This window comes from Carassius auratus, chromosome 50 (assembly GCF_003368295.1).
Source record: "Carassius auratus strain Wakin chromosome 50, ASM336829v1, whole genome shotgun sequence".
Lineage (NCBI taxonomy): Eukaryota > Metazoa > Chordata > Actinopteri > Cypriniformes > Cyprinidae > Carassius > Carassius auratus.
Window position 1 is genome coordinate 17,146,316 of NC_039292.1, and position 13,035 is coordinate 17,159,350.

The window sequence follows — 13,035 nt, forward strand, 5'->3', positions numbered from 1 at the left end:
TTCATCAGTCAAACAGTTACAGTTACAGGAAAATAAAATTCCTAAAAACATTGCATAACATCCATGAACACCATTAAAACATATTCTTAGTTAAGAATGGCAAGTAATGCCTTTTCCTCTGCACCTTTATCTTTTTTGGGGGGGATTCCTTTCAAATCTTCCTCAGTTCACTTTGTCTCTTCCTTCCTAGGCTTTAATGTTGAATGTATCAAATTCTCAGAGAGCCTTCTTATCATGATACCTGTTTGAAAAAATTATAGAATATAGATGAATGGATCAACAGAGAAATTAATGTAATGTATACTCAATTATGAACTCATGACCTATACTGTGTTTTCCCTACAAATGTAACCACTTACTTGTCAAATTCTTATAAAACACAATATAGAATATTATTCTGTAATAACAAGCTTATTATGTAACTATTGTTGAAACTGAACCTCACACAGGTCTATTCTAATGATGAATAATAAGCAGTAATTCAGTCACTCAGCAAGATCCCTGAATTATTTTAAGATGTATATGGCAACATTTCAGTTTGATTTACTTTCTCCGTCGTTCTCTTAGGATCGCCTCCTTTCTATGTGGATCTTTTTTTAATTTGCTTCCTATACTGTCTGGTCCTCTCTTTTGCACTCATCTCCCCCTCAGTTCTTTCTGTTCTAAAAAAAAAGTTAAGTAACATTATAAGTAGCAGCACTGTATTTATGTACTTTATATTTGTTTATAGTTGTTACATTATACATTATAGTTGTTTTAGTAACACTTCATAATATTTTATGTAGTCTCCAAAAAACGGTAATAAACATTATGGAAGTCATTATTGAAATTAAAATCATCAAAACTGGTCAAAAAACAATGAAAAATATATTAAAAAGCTTTATTTAGTAGCTTTAATAGCTTCTTAATGAGGTCTTGTCCTATGGTGTGACAGGCCAAAGTGTCACACCAAAGGACATTTGAGCTTTTGTGGCAGTTAATAACAAAGCTAATACTAGCTGAATTGTCATTAGCAATTAGCATGATACATTTGCATTATATTACATAGTCCTGCTGTTAAAAATACAAAATGCAAAACAGACAGGCAGTTCAACCCTATGTGCACCTGAGAAAAAACCTAAAGATGATGATACACTGGGCAACTTTTTTTGAGCAATGCTGCTCGGGAGCTTTCCCATTGAGAATGGGCAACTGGATACTTTAGATCAGTCGTGGGTCCTGTGTCTCACTTGTTTGCCCGTTGATGGCAACCTTGCCCATAACATTTCTCAAAAGTTGCCCCTGTGTAGATCTAGGCATATTCTCCTCAGACATTACAGAGGTCAAGTGTCTCCTGTATCTCACATGAATGATATGATAAGCCACAGAAACATCAGTGTATTCAACAAAGGCAAAACAATCTACTCACGATGACTGACAGAAAGGCAAAGACATATAAGGGAGTACCTCAAGGCTCAGTACTAGGGCCGTTACTCTTCACACTTTACATGCAACCGTTGGGAGATATCATCAGGAAACACGGTGTTAGCTTCAGTGTTATGCTGATGATACTCAGCTCTATATTTCTATATATTCGCAGCCCTGCAAAACATACCAATTTGAAAAACTAAGTGAATGCATAGTCTATATAAAAAACTGGATGACGAGTAATTTCTAACTGCTATATTCTGAAATTAAAAAACCCAAAGGTGTTAATTATAGGACCGAAAAACTCTGCATGTAATAACCTAGAACACTGTATAAGACTTGATGGCTGCTCTGTCAATTCTTCGTCATCAGTTAGGAACCTAGGTATGCTATTTGATCGCAATCTTTCCTTAGAAAGCCACGTTTCTAGCATTTGTAAAACTGCATTTTTCCATCTCAAAAAGATATCTAAATTAAGGCCTATGCTCTCAATGTCAAATGCCGAAATGCTAATCCATGCATTTATGACCTCAAGGTTAGATTATTGTAATGCTTTATTGGGTGGTTGTTCTGCATAAACAAAGTACAGCTAGTCCAAAATGCAGCAGCAAGAGTTCTTACTAGAACCAGGAAGTATGACCATATTAGCCTGGTCCTGTCCACACTGCACTGGCTCCCTATCAAACATCGTAAAGATTTAAAAATCTTGCTTATTACTTATAAAGCCCTGAATGGTTTAGCACCTCAGTATTTGAATGAGCTCCTTTTACATTATAATCCTCTACATCCGCTACGTTCTCAAAACTCAGGCAATTTGATAGTACCTAGAACATCAAAATCAACTGCGACCAACAGACCCTTTCCTATTTAGCACCTAAACTCTGGAATAACCTACCTGACATTGTTCGCTTTTACTTCTGCCAAGACAGAACTGCTTGTGGTTCTAGCAAACTAATAATTTCATCTCAATTTCACCATCCAGTTATGCACATCAACCATAGCTCATTCAAAAACAGCAAGAAACCAGTTAAAAAAAAAAAAAAAATATATATATATATATATATATATGTTTCAGCCAGTGTTTGTGGGTCTGGTGGACAAGCTGCAGTTTTGGGTTTGTAATTCAGTTTGGGGGTGTAGTGAGTGGTTACTGAAAAAAAAAAATATCTGATAAATGTTCTTCACAGAAAATAAGTCAACAAGGCCAATGAGTCTGGAGTTAAAAATAAAACAATTCTCAGTATAATTTTCTTTTGATAAAAAGTGAAAAACAGTCCCACAAATACAGACACCATTATACAAGGGTTAAATAGTAAAGATATTTCACAATATAACTACTTTTGCTGTATTTTGGATAAAGTAAATGCGGGCTTTGTAAACATTAACCCTATTTTTCAATAACATAGTTTGTTAAAATGTAGAAACAACCGAAACTCTTCGTGTGAAAATGTGAGTGGCTCTGAAAAGAGCCTTTGGTGTTGACTGTGTGAGTCAGTCGTGTGTTTAGGCGCGCTCTCCACGGATGCGGCGGGCCAGCTGGATGTCTTTGGGCATGATGGTGACTCTCTTGGCGTGGATGGCGCACAGGTTGGTGTCCTCGAACAGACCGACCAGATAAGCCTCGCTGGCCTCCTGCAGGGCCATGACGGCGGAGCTCTGGAAGCGCAGATCCGTCTTGAAGTCCTGAGCGATCTCTCGCACCAGACGCTGGAAGGGCAGCTTGCGGATCAGCAGCTCGGTGGACTTCTGGTAGCGACGGATCTCCCGCAGAGCCACGGTGCCGGGCCTGTAGCGGTGAGGCTTCTTGACGCCGCCGGTGGCCGGAGCGCTCTTACGGGCGGCTTTGGTGGCGAGCTGCTTCCTCGGGGCTTTACCTCCGGTGGACTTACGAGCAGTTTGTTTGGTTCTTGCCATTGTACTTAGATTTTCTGGTTAGCTTCCTAGAACGGAATGACTTGTTCCGGTGTGCAGCAACCTTTTAAACTGTCCTGAGATATTAGGCGGAGCTTCAGCAGAGGCATTTGATTGGTTAATGTGGTTACGTGACGGTGTGAGGCAGCCAATGACAGTGCGTTTCCTGTTTTCGAAATTCGAACAAGTTGAGGCGGTCTTTCCCGCTCAAATGTTTTCCTTTCAGTGTCCCAATATTAGAATCTGAATTTCTGAAAACGCGGTTTCTATTTTTCTGTACATTTATCTGAATGCCGCCCTATTAGAATCAGACCTAACGTTAGAGGTACTCTTTGTAAGCGTATTTGTGTTATGTTACCACGAATACCGTTTAAGGTATTTCCCTAACAGAGGATTTATGGGTGGATGAACTTTGTTTCCCTTTCTTAATAACGTACTTTCTCTAAATTTAATTCTTATAATCATAATTCGCTCTGCTCGCGTCCAATGAAGACACAGCAAAGCGTATAATACCGTTATCAGATCAGCTGGTCTTTATTTCCTAAATACAAATCGCTCTTCTCGAGAAAGTGGTGGCTCTGAAAAGAGCCTTTGTGAATGGTGTATTGTTCTGTTTATTTAGTTTTGGCGGGTTTCTCGGTCTTCTTGGGCAACAGCACGGCCTGGATGTTGGGCAGCACGCCGCCCTGAGCGATGGTCACTCCGCCCAGGAGTTTGTTGAGCTCCTCGTCGTTACGCACCGCCAGCTGCAGGTGACGGGGGATGATACGGGTCTTCTTGTTGTCCCGAGCGGCGTTTCCGGCCAGCTCCAGGATCTCAGCAGTCAGGTACTCGAGTACAGCGGCCAGATACACCGGAGCACCGGCACCGACGCGCTCGGCGTAGTTCCCCTTGCGGAGGAGTCTGTGAACACGACCGACGGGGAACTGAAGTCCTGCCCTGGAGGAACGGGTCTTAGCCTTGGCTCTGGCCTTACCGCCGGTTTTGCCTCTTCCGCTCATTCTGGAGATTTTGAAACGGTTGCTGCTACCGATTATGGCAGAAATAATAGAGCCACAGTTTGTCAGTCAGCTTTTAAGAGCGCTTGCTCCTCCACTATTGGTTAGAGTCGATCACAGCTGAACACCAATCACTGCGTCGCCCTCAAGATCCAAACCCTTCATCTTTCTACCTGCTGACTCGGAACTTTGAGTCTCGCTGCTGAAAGGTGGTGATATAAATGGTGTTTTAGATTCTCTATTGAAAACAAAAAAACAAAAACTCTAATATTTTCAAAATGTAGGATTAGAAAAGAAGTAAAAAGTAAATTATATGGTCACGAAATAGAAAGAGTATCATGTTTTAAATTTTGGGATATATGGTTTGATGAAAAACTGACGTTTAAAATACATATTAAAAATGTAAATGTAAATTGATAATGAATGTTATGAGGTGTTTAGTGGGGAAAGAATGGGGGGCTGAGAGGATGGCTCTAAGATATATACGGGTTTGATGAGATCTGTAGTGGACTATGAAGTATAGTGTATCAATCTGCTGCTAATACTGTTAAAAGAGGTGGACACAATACAGTACGAGGCATTACGATTATGTAAAGGGGCTATGAGATCTACACCAACTGCAGCTTTGCAGGTTGAAATGGGAGAAATGCCTTTAGATCTTAGAAGAACTGAACTGTCACTAAGACAAAGTAATATGACACTAAATTTAAGTAGAGAGGATCAGTTTATTTTATCAAGACTAAGGGTGGGCCATACTAAACTCAATTTTACACTTTATATTATAGGGAATTATGGTTCGGGATTATGCGAATTATGCCAAGTAAAGGAAAAAAGATGTGCTGTTTTTCTGCCCCAAGTATGATCTGGAAAGGAATGAGTTAATAAGAGAACTACAGGGAATAGGTTAAAATCATAATTCATAAAGTAAACCTTTTAGTACACTAAAATATAAAGTTTTTGTCTTAATATCGAGTTTAAGTTTATTAACTAATTCGTGATCTCTCCAATAATTAAATTAATAATTAAATTACGAGCACAATAGTATGTCAAAACGATAAATTGTTTTTTTTTCCCCCTCCGAAATCGCCAATCACACAACAGATTGAGCGGGAAAATCAGAGACGCGTGTGTGGGGGAGGGTTCTGGAAGCGTTCAAATATAGAAGCCTGTGATTGGCGGATGTGTCTGTACAGCAGCCCATTTCTAACCAATGAAATATGTTTTCTTCATTTGTTGTACAAGAAGATCCAATCAGGGAATGACATCACAGTCTTATATATTAGCATGAGCTTTTAATAAATACCCAGTTCTCTACTGTAAAGGGAACTATTGTGTTTTGATCAACACTCGCATCATGCCTGAACCAGCGAAGTCTGCTCCTAAGAAGGGCTCCAAGAAAGCGGTCACTAAGACCGCGGCTAAAGGAGGAAAGAAGCGCAGAAAGTCCAGGAAGGAGAGCTACGCTATCTACGTCTACAAAGTGCTGAAGCAGGTCCATCCTGACACCGGGATCTCTTCCAAGGCGATGGGGATCATGAACTCTTTCGTCAACGACATCTTCGAGCGCATCGCCGGTGAGTCGTCTCGTCTCGCTCACTACAACAAGCGCTCCACCATCACCTCGAGAGAGATCCAGACCGCCGTGCGTCTGCTGCTGCCCGGAGAGCTGGCCAAACACGCCGTGTCTGAGGGCACCAAGGCCGTCACCAAGTACACCAGCTCCAAGTGAAGCGTGATCTGACTCCCGACAACCCCAACGGCTCTTTTAAGAGCCACCCATTCTTTCAGTTAAAGAGTTTTATGTACAGTTGTTTGTGGTGAGTTAAGTCTATAAATCCAGAACTATACTTAACAACTTAACTCTCCAGGAAAAAAACGGGTTAAGACATGCTACAAGGATTTAAGTAACGTTAATGTCCAATGTCCTTTTTGCAGGTCTTCAAGCCAGTTCTATCAAACCTTTACAATTAATCCAGAACGCAGCAGCTACATCAATTTTTAATGAGCCGAAAAGAATACACGTCAAACCTCTTGTTTATTAATTTGCACTGGCTTCCACCTGCTCGAATAAAATTCAAGGCATTGATGTTTGCCTACAAAACTACCACTGGCTCTGCACCCATTTACCTTAATTTACTAGTCAGACTTATGTGCCTCTAGAAGCTTGCGTTCTTCAAATCAACGTCGCTTGATTGTGCCATCCCAAAGAAGCACAAAGTCAATTTTACACACATTAAATTAAATGTTCCTTCCTGGTGGAATGACCTGCCCAACTCAATCCGGACAGGAAGAATCTGCTTAAAACACATCTCTTCCATCTTTATTTGTTCCTTTAACTTTAGCACTACTATTCAAGTTCTTAAAAAAAAAATAAAAAAAAATCGAACTACCTTTTTAATCTTTTTGTATTCTATTTTCTTTTCATTTATTATACTATATATATATATATATATATATATATATATATATATATATATATATATATACCTCTAACACTAGCTTGCTCTATTCTATTATGTTTTCTTTTTATTTATTAAAAGCCCTTGCTACGTGTACTTTGTTAACCTAACTGAGACTTGTTATAGCACTTATATATCAATGCTCTTTTTGTTTGCGTAAGTACTATTAGCAGGGGCGTAGATTACGCGGGGGACGTGTCCCCCCCCACACTTTTATCATCACAGAATTTCGTCCCCCGCACTTTTTCGGGGATATGTGTTCGTATAGAGGTTTTCAATAAATGGTGTGAATAAATATAGATTTAAAATCAAAGAGACAGGATAGTCTGCGCATGACCTGATGTTTTTTTCGGACCGAGAAGGCTAGATGAACATCACAGAGGCCGGAGGGCGCACTCGCGCACAGGAAACTCCTAACATGGACAACAGCGTCCAGCTATCGCTGCATGAAAACAGTTGTTTTCGGTTTTGTTTTTTTCAAGTCCAAAAAAAATCTCTAGCAGGTGACAAAGTATATGAACAAAGCAGTGCTAATTGACATAGCATTTATTGCAGTATATAAACTATTCTGCCTTATAATGTGATAACAATTGCTTGTAGTTTATAAACAAATCATTATTATTTGTTATTGTCCAGCAGTTTTGCAAGAAAACTGAAACTAAACTGAAACTGAAATCTTCAGATTTCTAAGCCAATTAAAATCTAGAAATTAGAGAAAATTCAGAAATAATTCTGATATTCTGATTTGCTGCTAAAAAAAGAAAAAAAAAACTTGTATTATGATAATGTTGAAAACAGCTGAGTATAATTTTTCTTTGATGAATAGACAGTTCAGAAGAACATGTAAAATGATGTCTTTATCATCACTTTTGATCAATAAAAAAAAATCCTTACTAAATACAAGTATTAATTTCTATCATTTATTTAAAAAACAAAAAAACAATCACATAAATGCTGATCTGTGGATCCTTCAAATTATTCATCAAAAAATGCTGAAGAAAATGTACTCCTCTGTTTTTAATATTGATAATCAGCAAATTAAGAATGTTTTCTGATTAATGTGACACTGAAGACTGGAGGAATGATGCTGAAAATACAGCTCTGATCACAGGAATACATTACATTAAAAAAAATATTCAAATAGAAAACAGTTATTAATAGTAAAAATATTTCACAATATTACTGCTTCTGCTGTACTTTGGACGAAATAAAGGAAGGCTTCGTGAGCAGAAGAGACTTCTTTCAAAACTATTTTAAAAGATTAAAAAAATCTGTTAAAAAACTGTTGACTAGTAGGCTATATAGATTACAGAAATGTTATATGGTAATGTTATATATATATATATGTGTGTGTGTGTGTGTGTGTGTGTGTGTGTGTGTGTGTGTGTGTGTGTGTGTGTGTGTGTGTGTAATTTCTGTCCCCCTCACTTCTGAAAAGATGGCTACGCCCCTGACTATTAGACATGTTAGGGAAGTAACATGTAATTCATATTTTGATAAAAATGAACGAAATACTCGAAAACAGCTTTGTTCATTTTCCTGAGCGAGACTCAAAGTTCCGAGTCAGCAAAATGAAGATGAAACGGATAGAAAGAGGAGGGGTTTGGATCTTGAGTGCGACGCAGTGATTGGTGTTCAGCTGTGATCGACTCTAACCAATAGTGGAGGAGCAAGCGCTCTTAAAATCTGATTGTCAGAGTGTAGCTCGATTATTTCTGCGGTAATCTGTAGAAGCAACCGATTCAAAACTATCAGAATGAGCGGAAGAGGCAAAACTGGCGGTAAGGCCAGAGCCAAGGCAAAGACCCGTTCCTCCAGGGCAGGACTTCAGTTCCCCGTCGGTCGTGTTCACAGACTCCTCCGCAAGGGGAACTACGCCGAGCGCGTCGGTGCCGGTGCTCCGGTGTATCTGGCCGCTGTACTCGAGTACCTGACTGCTGAGATCCTGGAGCTGGCTGGAAACGCCGCTCGGGACAACAAGAAGACCCGTATCATCCCCCGTCACCTGCAGCTGGCGGTGCGTAACGACGAGGAGCTCAACAAACTCCTGGGCGGAGTGACCATCGCTCAGGGCGGCGTGCTGCCCAACATCCAGGCCGTGCTGCTGCCCAAGAAGACCGAGAAGCCCGCCAAAACTAAATAAACAGAACAATACACCATTCACAAAGGCTCTTTTCAGAGCCACCTACTTTCTCGAGAAGAGCGATTTGTATTTAGGAAATAAAGACCAGCTGCTCTGATAACTGTATTATAAGATTTGCTGTGTCTTCATTGGACGCGAGCAGAGCGAATTATGATTATAAAAATAAAATGTAGAGAAAATACGTTATTAAGAAAGGGAAACCAAGTTCATCCACCCATAAATCCTGTTAGGGAAATACCTTAAACGGTATTCGTGGTAACACAACACAAATACGCTTACAAAGAGTACCTCTAACGTTAGGTCTGATTCTAATAGGGCGGCATTCAGATAAATGTACAGAAAAATAGAAACCGCGTTTTCAGAAATTCAGATTCTAATATTGGGACACTGACTGAACGGAAAACATTTGAGCGGGAAAGACCGCCTCAACTTGTTCGAATTTCGAAAACAGGAAACGCACTGTCATTGGCTGCCTCACGCTGTCGTCGTAACCACATTAACCAATCAAATGCCTCTGCTAAAGCTCCGCCTAATATCTCAGGACAGTTTAAAATGTTGCTGCAGACCGGAACAAGTCATTCCGTTCTAGAAAGCTAGACAGAAATCTAAGTACAATGGCAAGAACCAAACAAACCGCTCGTAAGTCCACCGGAGGTAAAGCCCCGAGGAAGCAGCTCGCCACCAAAGCCGCCCGTAAGAGCGCTCCGGCCACCGGCGGCGTCAAGAAGCCTCACCGCTACAGGCCCGGCACCGTGGCTCTGCGAGAGATCCGTCGCTACCAGAAGTCCACCGAGCTGCTGATCCGCAAGCTGCCCTTCCAGCGTCTGGTGCGAGAGATCGCTCAGGACTTCAAGACGGACCTGCGCTTCCAGAGCTCCGCCGTCATGGCCCTGCAGGAGGCCAGCGAGGCTTATCTGGTCGGTCTGTTCGAGGACACCAACCTGTGCGCCATCCACGCCAAGAGAGTCACCATCATGCCCAAAGACATCCAGCTGGCCCGCCGCATCCGTGGAGAGCGCGCCTAAACACACGACTGACTCACACAGTCAACACCAAAGGCTCTTTTCAGAGCCACCTCCATCTGTCTAACAGAGTGAAACTTCCTTGTTTCTGTTGTTGTGCTCTTTTTAACACACACTTAAAAAAAAAAAATCTACTTCTAACACATGACTCGAATTTGCCAGAATAAAATTCACAGTATTAAGTTTATATCTAACGTCCTATTTCTTTGATGGCCAGTTCAGATCCTAGTTATTAATGATTCTTGTTTTCTCAAACCAATCTCATTATTTTTTATACCTTCCATTTGTATTTTATATATTGTCTCTAACTGTCTGGTTTGTGTCAGCCAGTAAATGAGAATAAAATAAGACTGCACTGGACTGTGAGGTCAGCTGCATTAAAGTACTACAATATAATTCCAAATGTTTAATCATTTTTTTATTATTATTTCTTAGTAACCATTTTACACACACACCCAATCTGTATTTTTTTTATTATTTTGCAGAAATGTTTTAACCAGAAGCTTTTATCATTATTATTTACTTATTTTTTAATTTTGCTTCCTATTGATTTTCCTATATATCATATATAATATAATTCCTATAAATAATGTATTATTTTTCTCGATTTTAATCAACCTAAGAGATTTAAGGAATGCGTCAATGTAATTTAAGAAATGTGAAAAAGAAGGCTGGGATTTAGAGCATTTATACATTGCCCAGACAAACTGGAATGTTTGGATTATTTATTTTTATTTGCTGTAATGGCATGGTTTTGTAAATATATTTTCGTCATGCTAACTTGATCAAGCGAGCTCTTATTAGATATTAATCACTCGAGTTTAAATTGATTGATTAATCAATAAGTAAGTCGCGTTCTCTCCAATAATTGATTAAATTATGTGCACAATAGTATGTCAAACCGATATGATAAGTTTTTTTTTCTTTTCGAAATCGTCATCACAAAACGTATTGAGCGGGAAAATCAGAGATTCATGTGTGGGGGAGGGTGGGGGACGCATTTAAATTTAGAAGCCTGTGATTGGCGGACGTGTCTGAACAGCAGCCCATTTCTAACCAATGAGATATGTTTTCTTTTTTTGTTGTACAAGAAGATCCAATCAGGGAATGTCAACCCGGCCTCATAAATTAGCATGAGCTTTCAATAAATACCCATTACTCTGCTGTAAAAGGACTATTGTGTTATACTCAACACTTACACCATGCCTGAACCAGCGAAGTCTGCTCCCAAGAAGGGCTCCAAGAAAGCGGTCACTAAGACCGCGGCTAAAGGAGGAAAGAAGCGCAGAAAGTCCAGGAAGGAGAGCTACGCTATCTACGTGTACAAAGTGCTGAAGCAGGTCCACCCTGACACCGGCATCTCTTCGAAGGCGATGGGGATCATGAACTCTTTCGTCAACGACATCTTCGAGCGCATCGCCGGTGAGTCGTCTCGTCTCGCTCACTACAACAAGCGCTCCACCATCACCTCGAGAGAGATCCAGACCGCCGTGCGTCTGCTGCTGCCCGGAGAGCTGGCCAAACACGCCGTGTCTGAGGGCACCAAGGCCGTCACCAAGTACACCAGCTCCAAGTGAAGCGTGATCTGACTCCCGACAACCCCAACGGCTCTTTTAAGAGCCACCCATCCTTTCAGTTAAAGAGCTTTATGTACTATTGCGGTCTGTGGTTGGTTTAACGTTAGGTCAACGAATCCAGAACTCCACTTAATTTCCTTTTCAAATCTTGAGGAAAGGGCAGGTTAAAACCTGCAACAAGGATTTAAGCAATGAAGCAAGGGCATTAGAGCCCACTGATGTGGTAATTTTTTAAATGGCTTGGTTTTGGTCTTTTAATTGGTTAAAGAAATTTCTAAAATAAATTATTTTGAATATCCCTGATCTAGCAATTAAAAGTGGTTAAAAATATACTGATTTTAAATAAATAGTTTGAATAGTCTGGGGCCACTGGTGCAATGGTCTCAATCTCGAATCGCCTTACTACCTGGTTATTAAACTACAAATGAATAAAACCGTATAAATGCTTGAATCCGATCATTCTGATAATCAAACTGCTCATCTGGAGGCCAGATGCCAGGAAACCCTCATTTGAACATGTTTATTTATTTCATTTTGGTTAAATTGGTGGTTATTTTAAACCGTTGTTTTATTTAATTTTATCTTTATTTTCACTTCAGTCATCCAAAAGTACTAATTCAGTTTTAATGTTTAAGTGGAGACCGGTGCTGCTGTAGTAATCTTCATTGCACAAAATCTGTGTTTGATGCAAAAGGTGAATGCGACGATGGATTGTTTTTTGTTTAAAGTAATGGAGTAATCACAAAAAGGTGAGATGTGTTTATCAAATACAGCACTGAAGACTCAATTCAATGTAAGAATAATTCTCAACATATGAATACTGAGGAATGAAATATAACTGAGAAACTGGAGATTCTACAAATCAGCATAAGAGGGACAACATGCAGTGAGAAAATGCTTTAATTCTGCTGTATCTGTACAACACCACTGGCTGAACAGCCCTGGCCACTGTTATAAATATAACTGTTTTATACCATTCTTTATGTTTCAAATACAATATTGCACTGCTGAATAAAATAAGATGTCAATGGCATATGGCGATCAAATTGTCATTGCTTCCTTTATGTGAAAAAAGGTGGTGAAATCATTTCTGAGAGGTCATGACGTTAATTTAATTGATTTTATTTAATCACATTTTGCACAGAACAGAAACCTCAGCACTTTCATTACATTATTTAATAAAATAAAAAAAAATAAAAAAATTATAATTAGGCCATTTAGTGTGAATATAATACATATTATTTTTATACTGTATACACACCTTATAAAAAAACAACAACAAATAGGTTTTTCATGCTAAAAAAATATTATATACAATGTGTGCAACTAACAAAGTTCACAAAAATATTTACATTTCCATATTTACACTACCTAAAGTTTGGGGTCAATACGATTGATTGATTTAAAATTAATTAATACTTTATTCAGCGAGGATGGACTTTTACATTGACACTAATACATTTTAAAGGTACTTTATTCCTAAATTTTCAAAGTAAAATAAAGTTGTAATAATATTTC

At 39.3% G+C, this 13,035-nt stretch overlaps 6 protein-coding genes across 6 annotated transcripts; 4 read left to right on the forward strand and 2 right to left on the reverse strand.

The window, feature by feature from the left end:
* Positions 1–2,860: 2,860 nt before the first annotated feature.
* Positions 2,861–3,548, reverse strand: LOC113067187 (histone H3). The gene has a single exon (XM_026239487.1). The coding sequence runs from the start codon at positions 3,319–3,321 to the stop codon at positions 2,911–2,913; it is 411 nt and encodes a 136-aa protein (XP_026095272.1). The 5' UTR covers positions 3,322–3,548; the 3' UTR covers positions 2,861–2,910.
* A 280-nt stretch (positions 3,549–3,828) lies between these two features.
* LOC113067188 (histone H2A) lies at positions 3,829–4,371 on the reverse strand. Its single transcript, XM_026239488.1, has one exon. The coding sequence runs from the start codon at positions 4,317–4,319 to the stop codon at positions 3,933–3,935; it is 387 nt and encodes a 128-aa protein (XP_026095273.1). The 5' UTR covers positions 4,320–4,371; the 3' UTR covers positions 3,829–3,932.
* A 1,273-nt stretch (positions 4,372–5,644) lies between these two features.
* Positions 5,645–6,333, forward strand: LOC113067189 (histone H2B). The gene has a single exon (XM_026239490.1). The coding sequence runs from the start codon at positions 5,671–5,673 to the stop codon at positions 6,043–6,045; it is 375 nt and encodes a 124-aa protein (XP_026095275.1). The 5' UTR covers positions 5,645–5,670; the 3' UTR covers positions 6,046–6,333.
* Positions 6,334–8,478: 2,145 nt separating this feature from the next.
* On the forward strand, positions 8,479–9,023 carry LOC113067192 (histone H2A). Its single transcript, XM_026239493.1, has one exon. The coding sequence runs from the start codon at positions 8,532–8,534 to the stop codon at positions 8,916–8,918; it is 387 nt and encodes a 128-aa protein (XP_026095278.1). The 5' UTR covers positions 8,479–8,531; the 3' UTR covers positions 8,919–9,023.
* A 445-nt stretch (positions 9,024–9,468) lies between these two features.
* LOC113067191 (histone H3) lies at positions 9,469–10,134 on the forward strand. The gene has a single exon (XM_026239492.1). The coding sequence runs from the start codon at positions 9,533–9,535 to the stop codon at positions 9,941–9,943; it is 411 nt and encodes a 136-aa protein (XP_026095277.1). The 5' UTR covers positions 9,469–9,532; the 3' UTR covers positions 9,944–10,134.
* Positions 10,135–11,105: 971 nt separating this feature from the next.
* Positions 11,106–12,555, forward strand: LOC113067193 (histone H2B). Its single transcript, XM_026239494.1, has one exon. The coding sequence runs from the start codon at positions 11,143–11,145 to the stop codon at positions 11,515–11,517; it is 375 nt and encodes a 124-aa protein (XP_026095279.1). The 5' UTR covers positions 11,106–11,142; the 3' UTR covers positions 11,518–12,555.
* The last annotated feature ends 480 nt before the right edge of the window (positions 12,556–13,035 follow it).